The sequence below is a fragment of the Vombatus ursinus genome, unplaced genomic scaffold (genome assembly GCF_900497805.2).
Source record: "Vombatus ursinus unplaced genomic scaffold, bare-nosed wombat genome assembly UNPS02005286.1, whole genome shotgun sequence".
Classification (NCBI taxonomy): Eukaryota; Metazoa; Chordata; class Mammalia; order Diprotodontia; family Vombatidae; genus Vombatus; species Vombatus ursinus.
The window spans coordinates 3,992,248-4,017,227 of NW_020945064.1; the positions used below are offsets into that span (position 1 = coordinate 3,992,248).

The following is a 24,980-nucleotide window of genomic DNA, read 5'->3' on the forward strand; positions in this document are numbered from 1 at the left end:
TCTATCTATCTATCTATCTATCTATCTATCTATCTATCTATCTATCTGATACAAGACTTAGACCTTCAAGGGAACATTAGGGGCAAATGAGTCCAATGTCTCATTCAGAGCTGACTGAAGGTTAAGGAACTCACTCTAGGTAACCTAAGGAATAGAACAGCATATGAACTCAGATACTCTAATTCCAAATCTAGCATGCCTTTTGCTGTACAATAGTTATTAATATATTTCTTAGCCAACAGAGAAGATAATCTTTCTGCAATAAAGAAACAGGCAGACTGTGTGTTTGTAAATATGTACAAATACATATTAAGTTTTCTTTAAAAATGGCTTAAAAAAAAGACCTCAGGAATGCACGGTAAGAGAAGCTTGTCGGAAATTTAAACTCTGCAGGCTGTATTTGTCACAGCTTTCAAACAGTTGGGCACAGTTCAAAGTGCTTAATTAATCAGTGACAGCAGAGAGGACCAGCAGAAGCAGCGTGTTCTTAAAGATAACAGCATCTGGGATGCACTGGCATTCAATCAAATTCTAATTCTAATAGATAAACTTGCAACCCACAACAGAAGGGAAAATTCCAAACAGCTCAAATCCGATGGCTGCTTCTCAGGGAGACCCAGTCAAGTCTTCTCCATGCTACCACTTAACGCCGTTGGTCATGGAGACCACAGGACCCGGGGGAGCCTCGACGGGCCTGGCGTTCACGGGATCCTCAGGCTCGTCTGCCCGAGCAGGAATGTGCTGGGCGTCCTCCAAGCAGGCAGCAAATGTAAGAGCTAACTCCATGTGGAGGCAGAGGATTTACAAGGCAACAGCTAAAATCAGAGAGACAAGTTTGAGCCAAGCCTGAGTCCCCCCTGACACACAGAAGCCTTGGGGTTGATGCAGCCAGGTGGGACCTGGGTGAAAGTGTGCGTAGGACAAAGGGAAGGGCAGGCACTCCTTTTTGGCCTGCCTCCCTTTAGGTTTGGTTAAGGAGACTGCAGTCTTTCCCCTTGACAGACTTTGGTCTATCTGCTTCCTAATCTAGAACACCTACTGGCTGTCCATTTTTTGTTGTTTTTTTTTCTCCTGGCTCTGATTCATTACGTTGTGGGGACCACGCCTTTATAGCAATTCTCAGGGTTCAGAACCCACTTGTGACTCTAGCAGCATCTGGAATCAGGGGTGGTGAGGAAAAGCGAAAAACCACGTACGTATAAAATGGCTTTCCTCTTAGGTCAGCCCTCCAACGCCCTCTCCACACACACACACACACACACACACACTCTCTCTCTCTCTCTCTCTCTCTCTCTCTCTGTAGGCCCCATCTCACTGAAATGAGCTGGAAAGCAGCCGCCTGGTTTCCACCTGGCTAGAGGTGATTGATATGCGAGAGGGTACCAAGCCTTGGTGCGCTCAGCCATCCAGGACAAATGGGAAGGGAACTGTGAACAGCTGTGGTGCTGCTCCTGAGGTCTCCTGAGCAATTCTGGAAGATCAGGCCCAAGTCCCATGACACACAATGGCTTCTGGGAGTCTATTTTAAAACCCTGAAAACTTTCAAAGATAGAAGAGCTGGAAGAATAAAAAGATTTTCTCTTTCCCTTTTATGGCAGACTTCTTAATCTCCCTACCACCTCAGCTCCTGCACCTCTGGAAGAAAGACATCTTGTTAAAAACTGGGAGGAGAGGTGCTCCCTCGGCCACGGGGTCATTCTCCGCTGTCTGCCCTGCTGGAACTCGGGAACTTGCTCAGCTCCTCTCCCTTACTCCACCACTCCAATTATGGGCTTATCCCTGCCTTCTGCCCTAAAAGCCTTGACCTACATATAATGTAAAGTCTATTTAGTCATGCATTGGTTTAACGTTTCTTTTCTACTATCTCTAATTCCTCCCAGAGGCTGAAACCAGGTCTACGTGACCTGTGTACCACCTGTTTTGAGTAGCTGAAAACACCTTATTAACCACGCGGAGGAGGGCTCCTTCCTTCCTGGATTAATTATAAATCATACCTACTTGTGGAGAAGAGAGATAAGGATGAAGGAAGCTCATGGCTATTGAGGTTCAATTTCATGGGATGTCAGATCTAGGAGAAAACTTGGAGAGTGTCTATTCCAGAAGTCTTTAACCTTTTTTTTTTGTATCATGGACCCCATAGGCAATCTGGTGAAGCTGATGGGCCATTTCTCAGAATCATGTTTGTTGTTAAATTTCAGTGAGAGGTTAGCGAAAATAAAAATGCATATTTTTTTCCCACTCAAATTCACAGATCTCCTGAAATCTACCCATGAACCATGGGCCCCAGGTAAGAACCGCTGATGTAAGTTTAACCATTTCATTTTGCAGAAGAATAAAAAAAGTAAAGTCAAGAGTGGTGAAGAAACTTATTCAGTGTCACACAGGAAGAGTCGTTCTCCTAAGCCCAAATCCAGTGTTCTTTCCACTACACCATACTGTCTCTGTGTTTTCAAGTAAGACAGCTCTTGACAGGAACCAGCAGAAACAGAGAAACAAAAACGCTTTCCAAGCATGTCAAATCTTGACACTACATAGAAGAAAAACCTGAATTCCTTGTATAGAATTGTAGAACGGCTGAAACTGAGTCCTGGATATTTCTCTTAGTGAGCACATCAGATCACAGAGTCTCAATCTGGGCCACCCAAATCGAGATCTTCCCATAGTCTAGAGAGACACACATTCATGGAGGAAGGGCACTGATGATGGTGTTGAATGTGCAAGCCACAAAGCCAAACCTGATTAAATAAAAATGCATGTATTAAGCAAATACTGTGTGCTAGGCTCTAGGGATAGAACCATAAGTAAGCAAGACAGTCCTTGCCCTCAAGGAGCTTACATTCTAAGGGAGGAAGATAACATACAGCAGAGTAGTAGTCAAGATGGAGTGTCAATTGATATATCTCGATTTGAGTTCCATTTTCTGAGCTAGCAAAATAAGGCGAAAGCTCACCGATCAGAGCCACGGGTGGGAGGAGAAGGAGGAGAAAGACAAGGAGGAAGAGAGGAGGCTGGAGCATAGGCAGCTAGGTGGCAGAGTGAAGAGAGTGTTGTCTTCAAGTTAGGAAGACCTGAGTTCAAATCCTACCTCAGACACTTACTAAACGTGTGATCCTAGACAGATCATCTAATCTCTCATTCTCAGTTTCCTCATTTGTAAAAACAGGGATAATATTACTACCTATCTCACGCAGTTGGTTTTGATGAAGCTCAAGTGAGATAATATCTTTGCAAACCTCAGAGGGCTATTATCATTATGACCTATGATAGAGATTTCTAGAAGTGGGATGGTGAACTTGGGACAAGGTAAAGTGAGAGCTGACCCCCGGAGAGTCTGGGGTCTGATGATTTCTCGGTGGAAGAGGAGGACTGAGTGTGGACAAGATGGAACAGAGATGTCTAGAAAGTGGTTAAGACCAAGATGGCGACTCTTAATTCTATCTGAAGCACAGTGCCTGGCACTTGTAGGTGCTTAATAAATGGCTATTGATTAGTTGAAGAGGATTAATTGTTCATATCTGAGTTTCCCAATAATACATTGCTAAGGTCATGCTAAATTTACCTTTCCTCTAAACTCAGACCCTCTTTCTAATTTGCCGATTTCCATCAAGGGCGCCACCAACCTTAGAATCGCCCAAGCTTGCCACACTGGTGTTATCCCCAGCTCCTCTCTCACCCCACATAACCAATCAGTGCTCAAGCGCTGTCATTCCGACACCCCGACATCTCTTGCAGATGCCGCTCTCTTGTCTCCTCTGCCATTGCCACCACCCTGGCGTAGGCCCCCATCTTCTTACACCTGGATTACTGCAATAGCTGCTGCCCTGAGTCTCTCCCCACTTAGCTGTCAAATGGATCCTCTGCAGCACTTCTTAAACCATGAGTCTCCTTCATCTTAGTGTCTTCTCTCTGAGACGACCCCAATTTGTCCTGTATACATCTCTTTGCACACAGGGGTTGGCATGTGGTCTCTCCTGTCAGTCTGCGAGAGAGCAAGACTGTTTTCCCCTTTCTTTATATCCCTAGCACTCTGCACAGTCCCTGGCACATTGAAGACACTTAGTAAATGCTATTTGACCGACTGAGCCAGGGGAGTCATCCTGGACTCTTCCCTCTCACCCATCTGGCCAAGCCCAGATCATACCATGCCATAAAGCCCAGACACCCATCTTTCCATCATCTGCCCAGCCTCTACGAGGCCTTTCCCTGTTCACCACTTCCCCATGTTGCTTAGCTATCCCTATTAGAAAGTAAGCTCCTTGAGGACAGGGCCTGTCTTGCTTTTGCATTTGTATCCCCAGCACTTGGCACAGTACTGGGCACACAGTTGGTGCTGTTCATTCTCAAGTCAGGCCTTCATCTCCTTCCAACAGCCTCCTCAATGGTCTCCCAGCACCCGAGCTCTCCCCTCTGATTCATCCTCCATGCAGCTTCCAAATGGGAATTCCAAATGCACAGATCTGACAATGTCACTTTCCTACTCAAGAAGCCTTGGTGACCTTGAGGACGAAGTATAGACTTTTCTGTTCTGGGTTTAGAACCCTTTATAATTTGGCTCTAGCCTATCTTTCCCACCAAACTGGAATCCTTACCATTGCTCGCAGGTAACATTCCAAATCCTGTCTCCACACCTTTGCACAGGCTGTGGCCCATGCCTGGAGTGTTCTCCTTCCACATCTTCAGTGCCACCTGCTTCAGGAATCCTCCCCTGATTCCTCCCACCTAAAATAACTCTGTTTTTCATATATCTTGTATTTAGTTGTCTGTGAACATACTGTTTCTCTCAGTAGAACGTAAGCCCCTTGAGGCTGGTGGCTGTCTTACTGAACCACACTACATGCCAGGCACAATGCCTGGCACCCAGTAGGTGGTTAACACATGCTCGCTGGAAAGAAAAAGCTGCTACTTAAATAAATAAATAAATTATTGTTGACTGACTACTGCCTCACAGAGCACTTGTGCAACTGAGCTCACTGGACCTAAGCATTACTGGGATTTAAAAAGTCTAAGCCCATCAAAGTGATGGTAACAGAATAAGCAATGAGGAGAGGCTGAGCTCTCCTAGAACAAACGATCTCAGAGTTTCAAAGGATCTTAAGGGATTATCCATGAAACAGAAAAGGTTGTCAAAGAACCCCTCAAAACCCAGAGAAAAACGTCCCCTTTCAAATACCTGGGGAAGGGTCTCCAGCCATTGCCACTTAGGAAAGCTCTTCTGCCAAGGACAGCTGTTCACACTTGTTGAGACCTGCCATCTAGCGAAGGTAAAATGCAGCCCTTGGCAGCAGCCTGGCTGGTCATCGATGACAAGGCGAGCGTGGGATGCTACATAAGAAGGAACATCTAAGAGGAAGAGACAGCGACTGTGTGGGGTGGGAACACCTGGGTTTTCAAATCACAGGGAACATCCTGCCTTCTGATGTTTCGTGGCTAACAGCAGTTCCATTAATACTGAGATACGTGACGCTTCTTGCCATCACCTTTTTACATGCCACAAATCTATTCCCACGAGCAACCTGGATTCTCCGCCTGGCAGGAGAGGAAAAAGCCAATTTTGGGGTCTGCAGAAATTGCATTTAAAAATCTATACTTACAACCATCTATCCTTGTGCAGAAATTTTCATGCTTTTAGGGCCACAGAAACAGCTTTATTCATTAAAAAATAAAAACCAGGCTTTGTCTTGACAATGAATGCACTTAGCCTTCTCTTCTTTAGAAACAGTCAATCAATAAACATTTATTAAGTCCCTAATATGTGCCAGGCACTGTGCTAAGCACTGGGGATATAATAGGCAAAAGACAGTCCCTGCCCTCAAGGAGCTCACAATCTACTGAGGGAAACAACATACAAATAAACATACAGAGAGAGACAGAGAGATAGATAGATAGATAGAGAGAGAGAGAGAGAGAGAGAGAGCTACCATATACAGGATAAATAGGAAATAATTAAGAGTGGGCAGGCACTGGAATTAAGAGGGGTTGGGGAAGGCTTCCTGTAGAAGGGAGGATTTGAGTTGGGACTTAAAGGAAGCCAGGAGGGCCAGCAGTCAGAACAGACGAGGGAGAGTGTTTCAGGGACTGGAGACAGCCAGAGAGGATGCCCAAGGCCGAGAGACAGACTGTCTTGTTTGTGCAACAGCCAGGAGGCCAGTGTCACTGAATGGAAGAGTACCTGGTTGGGGAGTATGGTGTAAGAAGACGGGAAAAGTAGGAGGGGGCTGGTTTATGAAAGATTTTGAATACCAAACAGAGCATTTTGACCCTGGAGGTGACAAGGAGCCACTGACGTTTACTGAGTTGGGGGGTGGGGGAGAAATAGTCGGGCTGCGCTTTAGGAAAACCACTCCAGTGACTGAATAAAGGAAGGACTGGAGCAGGGAGAGGCTTGAGGAAGACAGATCCTTCCAGCAGCTACTGTAGCAGTCCAGGTGTGAGGCGATAAGGGCGTGAACTAGAGCAGACAGTGTCAGAGGAGAGAAGGGGACGTATTTGAGAGATGCTGCAGGGGTGAGATCAGCAGGCCTTGGCAACTGCTTGGACATGGAGGGCGGGGAGGTGAGAGACAGTGAGGAGTCCAGGATGACTCCTAGGTTCTGAGCCCGGAGGATGGGGAAGACAGGGTTGCCCTCAACAGTATTATTAGTGAAGGGAGGGAGGGGAGGTTTGGGGGAGGAGATAATGAGCTCCACTTTGTACATATTAAGTTGAAGTCGTCTACTGGATAAGAGGTTTGAGATGTCGGAAAGGCAGCTGGATGTTAGACTGGAGGTCAGCAGAGAGTCTGGGGCAGGAAAGGTAGATGTGAAAACCATCAGCACAGAGATGGTGACTAAATTCCATGTGAGCTGATGAGATCACCAAGTGAGGGAGAAGAGAGAAGGACGAAGGACAGAACACTGAGGGTCACCTACTGCTAGAGGGCGGGATCTGGAGGAGGTTCCAGCAAAGGAGACAGAGAAAGAGCGGTCAGAGAGGTAGGAGGAGAACCAGAAGAGAGAAAATGGTGTCCTGAAAACCTAGGGAGAAGAGATGTATTAAGGAGAAGAGAGTGTTGAGCAGTGTCAAAGGCTGCAGAGAGGTCAAGGAGAATGAGGATTGAGGAAAGGCCTTTGGATCTGGCAGCTAAGAGACCATTAGTAATCCTGGAGAGAGCAGCTTCAGAAGCCAGATTACAAGGGGTTAAGAAGAGAGTGAGAGGAGAGAAAGTGGAGGTACCTATTGTAGATGGCCTTCTGAGGAATTTAACTACAAAGGGCAGAAGAGATATAGGATGATAGTTAGCAGGTGATGGAAAGATCAAATGAAGGCTGGCAAGGGGGACAACATGGACATGTTTGTAGACAGCAGGAAACAAGCCAGTAGAGAGGGAGAGATCAGAAATAAGAGAGAGAGTGGGGAAGACAGAGGATGGAATGATATCAACAGTAGAGGGGTGGGTCTTGATCAGGAGTGAAGCCACTTCACTGTGTGAGACGGAGTGAAGGAGGGGAGAGTGGTCAAAGGCTCTGAGCGGCAGGAGATAAGAAGAGGGAGTTCACAGCCAATGGCCTTAATTCTTTCAGTAAAATAGGAGGTGAGGTTCTCTGCTGAGAGAGTGGGGGGAGGGAGAGCCACGGGGGTCTAAGGAAGAATGAGAAGGTTTGGAAGAGCCTGTGGTGAGCGGGAGAGTGAGTTGATAAGCGGGATACAGTAGGAGAGCCTAGCGACAGTGAGGGCCCAGTTGACGTTGGGTGACCTAAATCCGCAGTGGAGCCAGTTGTGTGATTTTCTCCAGTTTCATTCAGCAGCACGTTGAGAAGGAGACAAATGGTGGGAGTGATCTGTGGCTTGGCTGGCTGTAATCAGTGACGTGATAAGGGGGCTGGGGCTTCAAGGAAGGAGGACAGTGTGGAGTTGGATTGGTTCACCTAGGAGCCAAGATGGGGAGAAGAAGAGAGAGTGACCAGTGCAGGGGAGATGGTCTGGGAGACAAGGGGCGCGGAGGAGGAGGTCAAGGGACTGACGGTCAGTAACGATTTTAGGACGCAGGGAGGTCAATGAGCAAGATTTGTGCTCCTGCCCTTTAAGCCTCCAATGGTGGGTCAGTGATCAGGGTTAAGGCAGCCTCTATCCCACAGACTGATATCACATACCAACATTCAGAAAAATGATGAAGCCTCCTACCCATTTCACATGCCTATTCCAACAGCGGATGAGGCAATATTTGGTTCCGGTTCTGAGGCGAGCAATCTTGGTGTGACGAGGGACATACACTGTGTGCTGGGGGGAGGGCTGGGAACAGCATGAAGGGCAGTAACATCATATTTGAAAAACAATCTCTCCAGGCTTTTCTTTTTCCCTTTTGTCCAGCTAATGACAGAGTCATCACATAGAAGCCTTAACCTAGAGCTACTGTTAAATTCAGTTCAACAAAACTTTTATTAATCAGCTGCTATAGACAAGCCACAGCATCAGACAGTGGGGATTCATAGATTATGAGAGTCCAGACCTTACAACAGAATGGCTCGGAAAGGGGGAGGAGGGCAAGAATACACGGACCGGAAATAGTCACAGTACAAGAGATTTTAACAGATGAAGATTGGCTGATGTGGGCAGACATAGATTGCATGTGTAGGGGAATAATATGAACAGAGCAGAAATGGAAAAGGGCAGGACCAGAAAGTCATATGGCGAGAAGGAGTTTGAAGTAAGGCTGGGGAGGTAATGTGGAGGCACGTTCTACAGAGTCTGGAAAGCAGGAGTTATTCAGCAGGCAATAAGAAGACACTGAAGGCCTTGGAGATGAGGAGGGACGAGATCAGAGCAGCGTGTTAGAAGAAGGTTGGAGTGAGGAGACCTTTAGGAAGCGGTAAGTGGGGATGGTAGCCTGAACAAGAGTGCCTACAGTGGAAGAGGAGGGGGTGATCAACAGGCATTATTCATTCATCCATCCATCCATTCATTCATTCATTCATTCATTCATTCATTCAAGAGATATCATGGGGGAAGAGGAAGCAAGACATCACCACCACCAGACGCCTTACTGTTTGTTAGATATCAGGACTTAACATTTGTTAAGGGTCATCTGTGGGTAAAGTGGTATTCAAAATTGTGACTCAGAACCATGGTGCCTGACCATGTAAGATGTAAGTGAAGGCCCTCAGGTTTCTAAGTACCTGAAAATTCTGGCATGAAGAACAATTTCTAAGAGATTAAAGATCAAATTCCGACCCTGGGTATGAGAACAGGACTTGTAGACCTTCAGGGAAAAGCCCTTGGGGAAAAAGGAAGAACCAGCTGATGCGGAAGCTACATGTGATAAAAGCCGTAGGTCACCATTAAGTAACAGCAGAAGCCCTTGTAATTAGAATCCAATAACAGCCAAAGTACCTTATTACCAATAAAGCAAAGGCATTTAATAGCAGGGAGCTGAGGAATTACAGCAAATAGAGGAAAGTGCCTATTTATCTCTCTGCATGGAACGTCAAATGCAGATTTAGGAAATAACGTATTTCTCATGAAGTAGATTCTTTTGAATACAATGTTCAAGTATTTAAAATCAGATAGTCAATAGGCACACTGCCTCCCAAATCACACACACTCTATCCAGCATCCCCTAAGCTTCCATTCTTGAAGTCTTTTTGTACAAAGCAAGCACACACGTGAGTAAACCAAAGAGTGACTGACACAGATATCTATCCATGTATGTTAAACAAACATATGCAGATAGACACACACATATATGTTCACATACATACACGCAGACAAAAGAACCGCAGGTCACATGTTAATCTGTCTTTTCCCTCCATCCAGAGACACCAGCAGCACCACCACCATCCTCTTCAAAAACAAGAGTGACACTATTAATGAGGATGGTGAAGAAGGGGACTCATGTTCAGAAGGACAACAGCATAATTCACATTCATCTTAAAGGTCACTACATTCCAGTGAGACATACAAGCTCAGAGGAAGCCGTGCAGAAAGCATCATATGATACCTCGTGAACCACGGGACCCAAAAGAAAGTGCAGCCTCTGACAGAGTTCCCCGAGATTGGACAAACTGCTGGCCCTGTGGCTCCCGTCCGGATCTTTTGCTCCCCTCAGCAAGGTGTGAATCAAAGGCTCTCGGTACTTTGAGACCATGTCCCCTGTTGGAGAAAGAGAAGAAAGATGATTTTATTTTAAAACACATTTCCGACCTTTGAAAAAAGAAATGCCTTGTATTTGTTCAGTGCTTCATACTTTTAGGGGGTTCTATCATTCATGTTATTTCATTATATTCTTATAACAATGAGCAGATGAGACTCCTGACCTCGGGGGATCCCCAAGGCCCTATTCTAAGTTCTTTTCTCCCTTCTCTCCATCCTCTCTCTCTTAGGGGCCTCATCAGTTCCCATGGGCTAAACATCATCCAGGCATCCATATACTGAGTTCCCGGCTTTCTCCTGACTTCTAGACCTAAATCACTGTCTATTGGACATTTCAAACTGGACATTCCCTAGGCACAACTCAACATGTCTTTATCAGGACTTGTTATCTCTCCCCCCCCCCCCAAACCCACCCCTCTTCTAAACTTTCCTAAACAATAATAATGATAGCTAGCAATTATAGAGTACCTACCATGTGCTAGGCACTGTGCTAAGCTCTTTACAAATATTATCTCATCTGATCTTTACAACAATCTTGGGAGGTAGGTGCCATTATTACCCTCATTTTATAGTGGAGGAAACTGAGGCAAACAGAGGTTAAGTGACTTGCCCAGGGTCACACGGCTAGTTAGTGTCTGGGGCCGCATTTGAATTCAGGTCTTTCTGACTCTACACCACAATTCTTCCATTCTCCTGGGCTTCTAACCTTGGACTCATGCCCAATTCCTCACCTCTCTTTTCCAATTAGTTATTAAATATTACTCTCTATAATATTCATCCCCTTCTCTCTCCTCATATATACACCCTTTATTTTAGGCATTCATCAACTCTTGTCTACACTAAACAATGGTTTTCTAATTGGTCCCCATACGCTTATTCTGCACAGAGTAGCCAAAGAGCATTTACTTACATATATGTCTGGTCATGTCACTCAATAAACTCCAGTAACTCTCTATGACTTGTAGGATCAGATACAAACTGCTATGTTTGGCTTTCAAAGTCCTTCACACCTGGCCCCAATTAACTTTCCAGCCTCATCATATATTACTCTCCCACTGGCACCAGACCATTCAACCCAACTGCTTCTCTCTCTGTACACACACACACACACACACACACACACCCCATCTCCCCATCTCGTCTCTTTGGATCTTTACTCTGTCCTTTTGTGCCTAGAATGTGCTAACCCTTCATCTTTGCTGCAGATTTCTCTTCCTTCTCTTCAAGCTGCGCCTCCACCACCACCATGGACAAAAAGACTTCCCTGAATCCCCCCATCTGCTTGTGCCCTCTCTAACTACTTTGCATACCATATGCATGTGTGTATGGATGCATGTCTGTATGTATGTATAGATACATATGTGGGTATACAGATACCGAAATAGTTATCTACTTCTCTACATACATGCTGTGTCATCTCACAGAATGTAAGCTCCATGGCAGTAGGGGTTAGCTGACTTGTTATCAGGGCACCTAGATGGCTTGGTGGATGGAGCGCTGGGCCTGGAGTCACGAAGTTGTTCAGTCCTTTTTCAGTCTAACCTTCCATGATGCCATTTGGGGTTTTCTTGGCAAAGATACTGGAGTGGTTTTGCCATTTCCTTCTCCAGATCATTTTACAGATGAAGATACTGAAGCCAACAGGGTTAAATGACTTGCCCAGGGTCACATAGGTAATAAGTGTCTGAGGCTGGATTTGAACTTGAGAAAGATAAGTCTTCCTGATTCCAGGCCCAGAGCTCTACCCACTGTGCTAGGAGTCAGGAAGACCTGAGAGAGAGAGAGAGAGAGAGAGAGAGAGAGAGACAGAGAGACAGAGAGACAGAGAGACAGAGAGACAGAGAGACAGAGAGAGAAAGAGAGAGAGAATGTACATATATGAGAACATATATAATCATATTCAAAAAATTATGAAATAAATATGCAATAATTTAGGGGGGCAGGACATTAGCAGAAAGACTTCATACAGAAGGCAGTGCTCAAGCTTAGCCTCAAAAGAAGCAAAGGATTCTGAGGCGGAGGCGAGGAGGTGAAGCATTCCAGGTGTGGGGGCATGGTCAGTGTTAAGGGATGGAGAGCTAGAGTACCATGTGTGAGAAACAGGAAGAAGCCCAATCTGACCAGCCTGCAGAGTCCTGCCCTCATCCCAGGGGATTTCAGCATGTGTGCGCAGACTTCTCAAGCGCTTAACTCCCTAGTTCCTCAGCCTAGACAGCTCCCACGGCCTGTTCCTCCACTCCACCTTGGCTACACACTGGGACAGACACATCCTTGGTCTCTCCGCCACCCAATGGCACACATCTATGTCCAAGAACTCCAGATTCCCTCTATCAGGTCATACACTTTTTTCATAAATCTCTCCCTACGCCTCACGACCCTTAGCTCTATTCTCTGTCCTCACTGTGCACTCCAATCCTTCTGTCCTTCCTTGGGCCATCACCCCTATCCTGGCACATTCTCCGCCATTCCCAATCTTAACCCCTTGGTGAACCGGTCCAACTCTACACAATTCTCTACTCCTGAACCCTCGTTACCTTGTCCAATTGTTGAACATGGGGGCAGCTAGGTGGTGCAGTGGATAGAGCACTGGCCCTGAAGTCAGGAGGACCCGAGTTCAAATCCAGCCTCAGACCAAACACTTGACACTTACTAGCTGTGTGACCCTGGGCAAGTCACTTAACCCCAGTTGCCTAAAAATTAAAAGAAAAAAAAATAGAATAGCCAATTGTTGAACATGCCTTGTTAAATCCTAACCCTGGATTAAATCCACTATCCACCTTCTTTGTTCCTACTCATGTGTTGCTGAACAGTTAGAGGATTTTATGCAACCACTGGGCCTAGATACACAACCAAGTTAAATTATCTAACCTCAGATGGTTCTTCACTGTAGCAAGGCAATCTGTCTATTCCTCCCTAATCAATTCTCTGTCCTACTCACCACAGGAGCTGTTCCAAACCTTCTATTTGAACCTTAAGACTCCCATGGCACCCTCTGCCTTCTCCACTCTCCCACCGGGAAGCCTTGCTTCACATTTAATGCAAAAAATTGAGGCTGTTCAATGACAGTGCCCTCTTTTTTCCTCCTCCTCCTCTTCCTTCTCACCACTGACATCATCTCCTGCTATGCCCTCTTTCCCCGAGCTTCACATGAAGAGGTGGCCCTTCTCCCTGCTAAGGCCAGCTTCTCCATGTGAACTCAATCCCATTCCCTCCCATCTCCTCCGGCAGACTGTCCTCACCATTATCCCCCCTCTCTAATCTTCAGTCTCTGTGCTACTGGTTCTTACCCTGCTGCCTACACGCATCTCCCACCCTTAGAAAATCTTCACTGGATTCTACCCTCCTCTATCCTTATCATCCTTGTAGCTTTCCCTGCCTTTCTCAATGAAACTGAAAATGTGGTCACACTTAGTGCCTCCACATCTCTCCTCCCAGTCTTCTAAACCTTCTGCAGCCTGACTTCCAACCTCACCCGACGACTGAAGCTGCCCTCTCAGTTCTCCTCCTTCCTCCCTCACATCTCCTCAATACCCTTTGCTGGGTCTGCATCCATGCGGATGTCCCCCAAGGCTCTGCTCTGGGCCCTCTTCTCTTTCTTCTAGACACACTGGTTTGATTATCTCATCAGCTCCTATGAGATTCAATTATCTTTTAGCTGAAGATTCCAGAATCCACTTATCCAGCCCCCTCCTGAGTGCCAGGCCTGTATGACCAAGTTCCGAATTTCTCTATTACTGTCAAGGGCACCAGCACCCTTATCAGTTACCCAGGTTTGGAAATTTTTTTAAAATTCAATTTTATTTTCAGGTTCACATTTTCTCCCTTCACCCCTCTTTGAGAAAGCAGGAAAAACAAAACCTGTAACAAACATGTATGGTCAAGCAAAACAAATTCCCACATTGGCTATGTCCACAAAAAAGTCACAGTCCATAATCTGAGTCTTTCACCTTTCTGTCTGGAGTGGGATAGCATGTTTCATCATTAATCCTCTGGAACTGTGATTGGTAATTGGGTTGATCAGGGTTCCAGTTTTTTTTTTTTTTTTTTTTTTTGGTTTAATAAAGCTTTTCGTCTTTACAAATGTTCTCATTGTCTTTTGTCTTTACGATGCTCTTATTGTATAAGTTGTCTCCTGGTTCTTCTCACTTCACTTCGAATCAGTTCATACAAGTCTTCCCAGGTTTCTCTGAAACCACCCCCTTCATCATTTCTTGTAGCACAATAGTATTCCATCACATTCATATACCATGACTTGTTCAGTCATTTCCCAATTGATGGGCATCCCGTTAGTTTTCCATTCTTTGCCACCAAAAAGAGCTACTAGAAATACTTTTGTACATCAGGGTCCTTTTCTTCTTTCTTTGATCTCCTTCGGGGCAGAGCCCTGGTAGCAGTATTACTGAGTCATAGGGTACAGACAGTTTAATAACTTTTGGGGCATAGTTCCAAAACGCTTTCCAGAATGGCTGGTCACGTTTGAAATGCTGATGGCTTCCCTGACTCTTAAATCTCAATCACCCCATTTATCTAATCAGTTATCAACTCTTGTCACTTTTTTCTCCAAAAGAGCAGCTGCATATAATCCCTCCTCTTTACTCACACAGCTACCACCCTAGGCCCTGTGTTCTGTCCTGCCTGGATGACTGTAGTAACCTTCTATCTGGGATCCCTACCTCAAGCCTCTCCCTACTCCAATCTGTCATCCACGTAGATAGCAGATTCTGACCATGTCACTCAATAAACTTCAGTGGTTCAAATCCTGTTCTAAACACTTATTAGCAGTGTGATCCTGGGCAAATCATTAGCCTCAGTTTCCACATCTATCAAATGGGGATAACAGCATTTACTTCAGCAGGTTCTTATAAAGATCAAGTAAGAGAACATGTAAAGAGCCTTGAAAACCTTAAAGTGCTTTATAAATGCTATTTACTGGCTATTATCTCCTGCCTCTTCTGCCGTTGCACTGGTGGTCCCCCATGCTTGGAATTCTCTTCCTCCTAACCCCTGCCTCTTGAAATGCTTGGCCCAAATGCCGTCTTTGGCAGGAGTCCTGTCCCAGCCCCCCAAGATGCCAATTAGCAGAACGCCTTCCATCTCTTTTGTATTCATCTTTAATATAACGATTTATTGACATGTTGTCTTCCCAATTAGAACGCCAGTTACTTGTTGCTGCTGTTGCTGCTTGGACTTCATTCCTTTTTTTTTTTTTTTTTTCAAAGTGAGGCAATTGGGGTTAAGTGACTTGCCCAGAATCACACAGCTAGTGAGTGTTATGTGTCTGAGGCCTGATTTGAACTCAGGTCCTCCTGACTTCGGGGCAGGTGCTCTATCCACTGTACCACCTAGCTGCCCCTTTGGCCTTCATTCTTGAAGAGGACCAATGACATCATGAAGGTGATGTCTTGACTCTTGCGTGAACTGGACTGAAGTGAGGCAGAGCTGGGCAAAGTCTTCAGCCTCACTCTCTCCTCCAGAGTCACTGAAGTCCAGTGGCAAGACTTAAGAGCAGGGATGATTTTTGCTTTTCCTGAATATCCTGAACTTTGCACATATTAAGCACTCAACATGCTTGTCGAATGTACAATGTGGTCGGAGCTAACACTGAGCTAGCTCGGCCTGCCTACATCAGAGAAGGTGCTGTGCTCTATAAGCAAAGCAGAACTGAAATAGCTCAAAGGAAACACCAGATGCACAAGTTGAGAGAATCCACCCCAAATGTTCACACGGGCTATCTGTGCCCGACCTGTGGTAGAGCCTTCCGAGCTCCTACTGCTCTGATCAGCCACAGTCGGACGCATGTAACTTGACTCTGGCATAGTGATGTCATTTGGGTCCCCTTTGAGAACGAAGGACAACAACCGGTGTGGTTGGAAAAACAGGTGAGGGCCAAGTTGTCAGAGGCTTTACTAACCAGGAGTCCTTATTTTATCTTACCGGCAATCCTTGGGAAGTTATAAATGAATGCTTTCTCCTTCCTCAAAGTTTGGTCTCATGAATCATTTTGCCCTGGTGTTTCACACCATCTTCCCTTTCTTCCCAGATCTGTCATCTATGCATTTCCCTGCTGGAGGTGGTATGGTATAATAGATAGAGAAGCTGGCCCGGAAGCCAGAAAGGAAGACCTGGGTTTAAATTTTGCCCTGATATATCCTGGGCGAGTCATCTCAGTGGTCTAGGACACTAAAACTGTAGGCTGCAGAAAAGGTTCTGACTCTCACTGGGAGAGGGAGTTTCCTCACTAGTTCAGTAGGCTAATGAAATCAGAGATCCAACCCCGAGTGCTCTCCTTACAGGTAACAGGGATTATTTCTGATTCTTCCTCATCTCATCTATTCCACTGATCTACCTTCCTATTTTTTAACCAGTACCAAATGGTTCTGTAGAATTTCTACTTTTCATATGTGATCCCAGATTCAGACCTGGAAGGGATACTGTTTATTCTCTTTCATTCCTATCTTCCCCATGAATTCTATTTCTGTACTACAGATCTTCTGCTTCTCCATTGGAATTCCATATTGTGTCTTGCTCTATATAGGATAACTTTGGTTGATACAGCCCTCCAATAATTGACGTTTTCTTTATTCTTTAAGGAGTGTTTTCTAATTCTATCTATACAGATACTGACTGTGCTTTGGTAGGTTCATTCTCAGATATCTTATGCATTTTGTAGTTATCTAGAATGGGACTTTTCTTTCTATTATTGCCTCTTGGGTTTTGTTATTGCTATAAAGAAACTCTACTGAGGTAGCTGGATGACACAGTGGAAACAGCACCGGCCCTAGATCCAGGAAGACCTGAGTTCAAATCTGGCCTTAGACGCTTGACACTTACTAGCTGTGTGACCCTTGACAAAAAAAAAAATGCTATTGATTCCTGCGGGTTTATTGTGTAGCCTGCAATTTAACTGAAACTATTAATTAATCTCAATTAATTTCTTTGCTTATTCCTCAGAGTTTTCTAAGTAAACCATCATGTCATTGGCAAATAGGGGTAGTTTTATCTTATCTTTGTCCTATATTTATGCCTTTATTTCTTTTGTCTTATTGACAAGATCTTAAGGACTGGTATTTTTCACCTCAATTAATGTTTCTAGTATTTCTAAAACTACAACAAATAAACAGCAGGCAAAAGGGACATTCTTTTTCTTTCTTTCTTTCTTTTTTTTTTTTTTGGCTAGGCAATGGGGTTAAGTGACTTGCCCAGGATCACACAGCTAGTAAGTGTCAAGTGTCTTAGGCCATATTTGAACTCGGGTCCTCCTGACTCCAGGGCCCGTGCTCTATCCACTGCGCCACCTAGCTGCCCCCAAAAGGAGCATTCTTGCTTTACTCCCATATATACTGACAAAGCTTCTGGTGTTTCCTCATTGACTACAATCCTACTTTTGATTTTAGATACTTTTTATCATGTTAAAAATATCCTATCTTAAAAATATGCCTATATTTTGTAGGGTTTTTTTGTTTTAAAGACTATGTGAATGCTGTACTTGGTCAAAGACTGATTTTGCATCTGTTGATATAATCATGTGGTTTTAGATGTTTTTGTTTTTAACAATTAATTATATTGTTTTCCTAACATTAAGTCCTCTACTTTTCTGGTCTAAATTTAGTTTGATCACAGTGAATTATTTTTTTTTGGATAGATTTCTGTAATTTTTTGGCTAGGATTTTATTTAACATTTTTGAATTAATATTCATTAATGATATGGGCCTAAAATTCTCTTTCTTTTCTTTATTTTTTTTTCCTGGCTGAGATATTAGAACCACATTTGTCTCAAACAACAACAACAAAAAGTTTAGAAGAATGCTTTCTTTCTCAATTTTTAAGAATAATTTGTGTTGTATTAATTGTCTCTTAAAATTTTAACAGAATTTTACACATCTCCATGGATAGAAATCTATCTGAACCAAGTTGTTGGGTCCCGCCTGCCTTGGGCAGTTACTTTATAGAAGTTCAATTTCCTTTTCTAAGATTGAATTATCTAAGCTCTCTCCTTAGGGTTCATTACATTATGTATTTCTGGTTAATCTACTTCTTTAGAATTCTCAATTTTGTTGACATTTTACCCACTATTCCTAACTACCATAACTGTGTATAGTAGGTTCTGATAATTCTTTTTATTTTTTCTCCGTTGTGATTTCCTCTTTTTTTATTTTGTTAATTTCACTTTCTTTCCTCTTCTTTTAATCAAGTTGGTCAGTTTTGTTAGTCTTTTAAAAGAACCAGTCTTTAGTTTTGTTTTACTCATTCTCTTTGATTTCCAATTGATTTTTCTAAAAATTTTAAGACCTCCTCTTGATAAACTTGAAAACATAAATTATGAAGAAAAGACTATTTGGCAATAATTGCTGGGAAAACTGAAAATCAGAAATTAGGTTTAGACCAATATCTTGCACCATCTACAATAATAAATTCAAATTAGATAGGACTTGAATATTAAAGATCAAACCATGAAAAAAAATGGAAACAGTTCATATGTTTTTCATAGCTACAAATCAGGAGTGGATCTCTAACCAATAAAGGGATACAGGTGATTAGAAAAGATAAGATAGTTTTGATTACATGAAACAGAAAAGATTTTATATGAACAAAATTAATGCAACTAGGGTAAGAATGGAGATGGTTTACTAGAGAAAACATATTGTATTGAACGTTTCTGATAAGAGTCTGATATTCAAGATATGTGGACAAATAATAGAAATATATAAAACCAAAAGCCATTTCTCAATAGATAGATGTTCAGAGGATGTGAATAATTCTCAAAAAAGAAATATAAATGATTAGAAACCAAATGAAAATGTCCCAAATCAATATAACAAGAGAAATCTAAATCAAATAACCCTGACGTTTTACCTCACACCCAGCAAATCAACAAAGATAACAAAAGATGATAATCAATGCTGGAAGTGGAGATGAAAGATGGATGCATTACTGAATTTCTGGTGGAACAGTGAATTGTTCTAATCATTCTGGAAAGCAATTTGGAATTATGTAAACAGTGTGACTAAAATATACTCTTTGACCCAGAGATTCCATTGCTTGGGCATATACCCTAAGAAAGTCAATGACAGAAAGGAGTCAATCCAATAACCAAAATATTTATAGCAGCACTTTTTGTGGTATCAAAGAACTAGAAAGAAAGTGGATATCTATCAACTGGGGAGTGATTAAATAAATTGTGGTATTTGGACATAACAGGACATTATAGTGCTATAAGAAATGATGAATTCTGACTCTTCGTGACCCCATTTGGGGTTTTCTTGCCAAAGATACTGGAGTGGTTTGCCATTTTCCTGTCCAGCTCATTTTACAGATAAGGGAACTAAGGCAGACTGGGTTGAATGCTGACTTGCTCAGGGGCCCACAGCCAGCAGCAAGTGCCTGAGGCCAGATATGAACTTGGGATAGAACCTGGTGTTCCATCCACCGTGCCACCTAGCTGCACATGTATAATCTATATCAAATTGCCTGCCTTCTCAAGAAGGAGGGAGGGAGAGAATTTGGAATTCAAAATAAAAAAAATGAATATTAAAAATTGTTTTTATATGTAATGGGAAAAAACAAAATATAAATTTTTTAAAGAAATGAAAAATACAGAGAAATATGGAAAACTTTTATGAACTGATGCAAAATAACCATAATCAGCAAAACAACACATAATACAATAATCAAAACTGAATGCTGTAAAATGATCATGACCAAAGTTAGCCCTAAAAAAATAGATATGAGAAGCCGTGTCCCCCCACCTCTTTGCAAACATAGGGGAATGTAAGATTGGACTTTTTTTTTAACATGCTAGTTTTGTTTAACTTTATTTTCCTCTACTTTTTTTTTCTTCTTTACTATAGAAGATGGCTCTCTGGGAGGGCATTGGGAAAGAGATACAGTGAGAAATATAAAAACAAAAGCTATCAATAGCATTTCTTTTAAAAGATAAAGGCCAATGGAGAGTCAAAGGAATTTACTGAGGAGAAGAGTGGTATGGTCAGATCTCTGTTTAAGGAAAGTCACTTTGGCAGCTAAATGGAGAAGGATAGAAGTAGGGGAGAGGCTTGAAGCAGAAACCAATGAAGAGTCATTATAATAGTCTAGGTGGGAGGAGATGAACATAGGAAACAAGGTGGTAGTTTTGTGAATAGTAAGAAAGGTACCTACATGAGAGATGCTGTAAGGATAGAAGTGGCAAAATTTGGTAAATGATTAGAAATGTGAGTGGAGAATGAGGAATCAAGGATAACTCTATGGTCACAAAACCAGAAGACTGGAAAGACTGCTTCTCCCAACAGAAACAGGGAGGGGAAGTCTGGTAGACGGGTGGGTTTGGGGGAAAAGGTAACAAACTGTTCCAGACATGAGTTTGCCATGTCTCCAGGTCATCCAGTCTGAAGTGCCCAATAGGTAGTTAGTGACATAAGACCGGTGGTCAGGAGAGAGCCTGGCGCAGGACAGAGAGATGTGGGGGTCATTGGCATAGACTGAGAGATCATCAAACCCGTGGAAACTAACTTTAAAGAGTAGGGCTTTTGTCTGAGTGTTCTGCATTTGAAGGTCAGCCTCAAGCCCAAGAGACCCAAGACAGACATTTCCCAAAAAAACTGAGACCCAGACATTGTTCAGTTCAGAAGCCTCTGGACAGTCTTTTCCCCACAAATGGGAAGGGGTAAAGGAGAGGTAGACAACACCACTTACTTAAAAGAGTGCTGTCATTTACTGCATGAATATAGAAATAGACATTCAGGGCCTCTAAATTCCTGGCACACTAAAGGCTTTTCTAAAAACCGAATCTCTGAGGTGCTGCTGCAGGACTCGAATGAGCCCCCCCAGGAGCCACGATGGCCGTGTCTGACGAGTCCATGACACAGAAGCCAGCTCAGGATAGAGCTCTTTAGGCTTTGCCCCAGGTGCCAGGTGGAAAGCTGAGGTTTCTCTGCATGCCTGGGTGTGGGAAGAGTTGGCCTAAAGCCAACAGAAGAAGAGCTGAGCCCTGGGAAAGATTTGTAATGAAAGGGAAGGTCTCCAAAGAGAAGAGTCATGCTTTGGAAGATGTTTCCAGGCTGCCTCATGTTGCTGCAGGTCTGACCCAGAGTCCGACTGCACTGTCCTGCTAATGACACCCACGATACTCCACTACTGCTGACGCAGACAGAGAGCCCGTGGCTGTCAGCGTCCGGGGGGCTGGGAGAGGCCGAGGAATCAGACTCATGAGCAGGATGGCTGGAAGGGGGTTTGCAAGCCATCTCCTACAATCCCCTCATTTTACAGAAGAGGAAACCGAGGACCACAGAGAAATGCATCCAGGTCTTTTGACTTCAAAACCAGTGCTCCTTCTACTGCACCACACAAAGAGCCCTCTGATTTCCCAAATTAAAATATTTCGTTGTTGTGTGTTAGAAAATATGTCACAGGTACCCAGAAGTAGATCTAGTGCATAAACGAGAGAATTAAACAATTTAAATGAACTAAGATGTGTGATAGGCCACTGAACTTCAAAGGTTCCTAAGCCGTAGAAGTAGGGCCTGGCCCTGATAATCTTCTGGTCCCTCTGAATTCTGTGATTATTTAATAAGCCATTAAGGATATCTGGCTTATTGGTAAATACTATATTTAATTTAAAAAATTAAAACCTCATCTATACATTAAGATATTTCTAATTTTGGAAGAAATATACTTATTCCCATGTAAGTGAATACTGGTTTTTTTAAAGCCTTATTGTAGTTATATTACGGCAGGCGCTAGTGAGTGCCAAGCCTAGAATTGGGAATTCTTGAGTTCATATCTAGCCTCAGACACTAAATGTGTGGCCCTGGGCAAGTCACTTTACCTCTGTCTGCCTCAGTTTCCTCAATTGTAAAATAGGGATAATAACAGCATCTACCCACCACCACTGTTGTAAGGATCAAACGAGAAAATATTTATAAAGTGCTTAGCACAGTGCCTGGCACATAATAGGCGTCATATAAATGCTTATTGCCTTCCTTCCCCTTATAGGGAAGTGACTTAATAATTCTAGAAATAAGATGCTTATCTTATACTCAATTAGTCATCAAGGGGAGTTGAGAAGGATGAGTAGGATCTTCATCAGTCATAGAGTGGGAGGCTGCTTTAGTCAAAGGAAAAAAACTCTCACTATTAAGGGAAAGGAAGAAATGGAAAAAAAGAGAGGTTGGGAAAATCCTAAAGCAGGGGAAAGGTGTTTGAGTAGGGAAGCTAAACACATAAAAAAATTTTCCATTACTGGTATCACCATTTTCCCCTTTACCCAGGCTCAGAAACTTGGAATCATCTTTGACTACTTCTTGTCCCTCCCTCCTACAACATCCCAATAATCTTCAAGTTCTATCAGTTCTTTTTTTTTTTTTTTCTTTTAGGCAATTGGGATTAAGTGACTTGCCCAGGGTCACACAGCTAGTAAGTGTCGAGTGTTTGGTCTGAGGCCAGATTTGAACTCAGGTTCTCCTGACTTCAGGGCCGGTGCTCTATCCACTGCGCCACCTTGCTGCCCCTATCAGTTCTTATTTTGGACAATGTCTCATTAATGTCTTTCCCAGTACCCCATAGGTGGGCTCCAGCACCAAACCCTTCCAATTCATCCTACACAATGCCAGTAGATTACTCTTACAGTACCATTTTTATCGTGTCACTTTTTTGTTCAAAATCCCTCAATGATTCCACATGGTCTACCCAATAAGATCCAAACTCTTTAGCCTGGAATTCAAGGCCCTCTAAAATGTGGTCCCAACCTACTTTTCCAGTCTTAATTTTCCACCCCAATCTCTATGTTTTAGCCAAACTGAGCAATAATCCAGAATTTGTTTTTCCACCTTTGTTCCTACTATTTCTTCTGCCTGGGATGACTGACCTTTCTACTATTTTTCCTTATTATATTGCTGCCAACTCAAGGACCAGATCAAATGCCTCCTCCTCCATGAAATTTTCTCTGATCCTCCCAGTCCAAAGTGCTAGCCTCCTCCTCTAAATTCCTAATGCATTTTTTTTTTTGGTTCATTCTTATAGCTCTTAAGACTACGCCTTGGATTCATCATTTCTTCATGCATCCTCTCCTCTACTAGGCTGTAAGTGCTTTGTAGGGAACAAACATCATGTGTTATCTTTATAATCTCCATTCCACCTATCACATAGCAGGGACAGGGACAGAGTTTGGACCTATGATTTCATTGGTATAGGGAACTCCAGGATAAGAAAATTCCTTCTACTAATTCGGGTTTGGAACACTGAGATATTAGGTGACTTGCCCAGAGTCAAAGAGTCTCCATGTGTCAGATGAAGGACTTCAACCCAGGTCCTTTGGGCATCAAGGCTGGCTCTGTCTGCCATGTTACTCTTCTTCCTTTTGCACATAGATGTCCAAGAAATATTTGCTGAATTGAATTAGATTGGAAAAGAGAATCAGGAGGCGGATATGATATTTCAGTAGCCTGGTAGTTAAAGTTGATGCAGTCGGTTTGGGTGCATTCCTTCTCCCACCCTGCTCTTGGGAGTAAGAGGAGCAGGTTGACAGAAAGAGCCAGAATGCCCAAGGAGTTCATGACGTGCCGCCTCTAACATCAAAGGGCGCATGATTGGTGTATTCCAAGGTGCCTGGGTCTGTCTGCTGACTCCAGCTCCTTTTGTCTAGGTGAGTTTGCTAACCGCACAGATGCTCCCAATCTGGGTCACTCAGAATCAGCCTGCTGAGTTACCTGGGCCTATTTCCTTTGCTGATTCATCTCTCAGAACCAGAACCAAAATCCGCATCTGGGTACACTCACGCATCCTCCATGTCCTTGGTCCACAAGGTCAGTTTTATCCCATAATCCTGTTGTTATTGTTCAGTTGTGAATGACTCTTTGTGACCCCATTTGAGGTTGTCTTGGCAAAGATACTAGATTCTTCTCTGGATCATTTTACAGATGAGGAAACCGAGGCAAACAGGGCAGGGTCATACAGCTAGTAAGTGTCTGAGGCCAGATTTGAACTCATGAAGATGAGTCTTCCTGACCCCAGACCTGGTGCTCTATCCACTGTGCTACCTAGCAGCTCAAGCCTCTACTTGGATCAATTAAGCATGAGGCTCTGTCTCCATACTTTGAAATCTCAGCGGTATCAGGGGAGTGGAAAGGAACTGAGAATTCAGCTCTGTTCCCTGAATGGATTTACTCACCAAGTGCTCTCTGGAGGTAACCTATGAGGCCCCATGACAGAGGCATCCGGTATCACAGTGCAGAGGAGGCAACAAGGGATGTAAACATAGAATGCCTGAGCTACTACTTGGTGGATGTGTACCCTTGGGCAAGTATTATTTAACCCTCAATTTCCTTACACATAAAAGGATGATGATAATACTTAAATTGCCTACTCTTAGACCTATTGTGAAGATCAAAAAAGATAATGTATAGAAGTGTTTTGTAATGATAAGGTGTGATTAGAAATATAAGTTACTATTAATAATAATCTAAACTAATAAATTGATATTACTTCTATATGCATCCCTTGTGAGTCTGGTTATTGCAAACTGTTTTTCCCAGGGCCTGGTCGTCTCTGCTACTTACTACCTCAAGCAAAATACCTCAATATGCCTCAGTTTCCTCATCTGAAAAATGAGGCAACTGGACAAAATGATCCATAAGATTTGTTCTAGAATGAAATTCTATGATTCTTTAACTGCCATGTGATAAAAATTCTGAGCTGCCAAAGCAGAGGATTAGATTTGGACTCTGTCCAATCCCAGCAAGGTGGTCACCCATGAAGCCTTTCCCTGGGCTAACCTGCTGGCGGGTTGTCTTTAAAGATCAAAATCTGAACTTACAACAAATAAAAGAAAACAACCACAAAAGCTTCAGCCTGCTCTCTTCTTC

The 24,980-nt window shown here is 43.4% G+C and overlaps 1 protein-coding gene across 2 annotated transcripts in view; it reads right to left on the reverse strand.

Moving 5' to 3' along the window:
* The window catches only part of TANGO6 (transport and golgi organization 6 homolog), a 198,530-nt gene that overhangs the window by 39,277 nt on the left and 134,273 nt on the right, over positions 1 to 24,980 (reverse strand). For both annotated transcript variants that reach the window (XM_027847693.1, XM_027847694.1), the window contains exon 16: positions 9,974 to 10,125. In XM_027847693.1, coding sequence (XP_027703494.1) covers positions 9,974 to 10,125 — 152 coding nt within the window. The remainder of the gene's footprint in view (positions 1 to 9,973; positions 10,126 to 24,980) is intronic.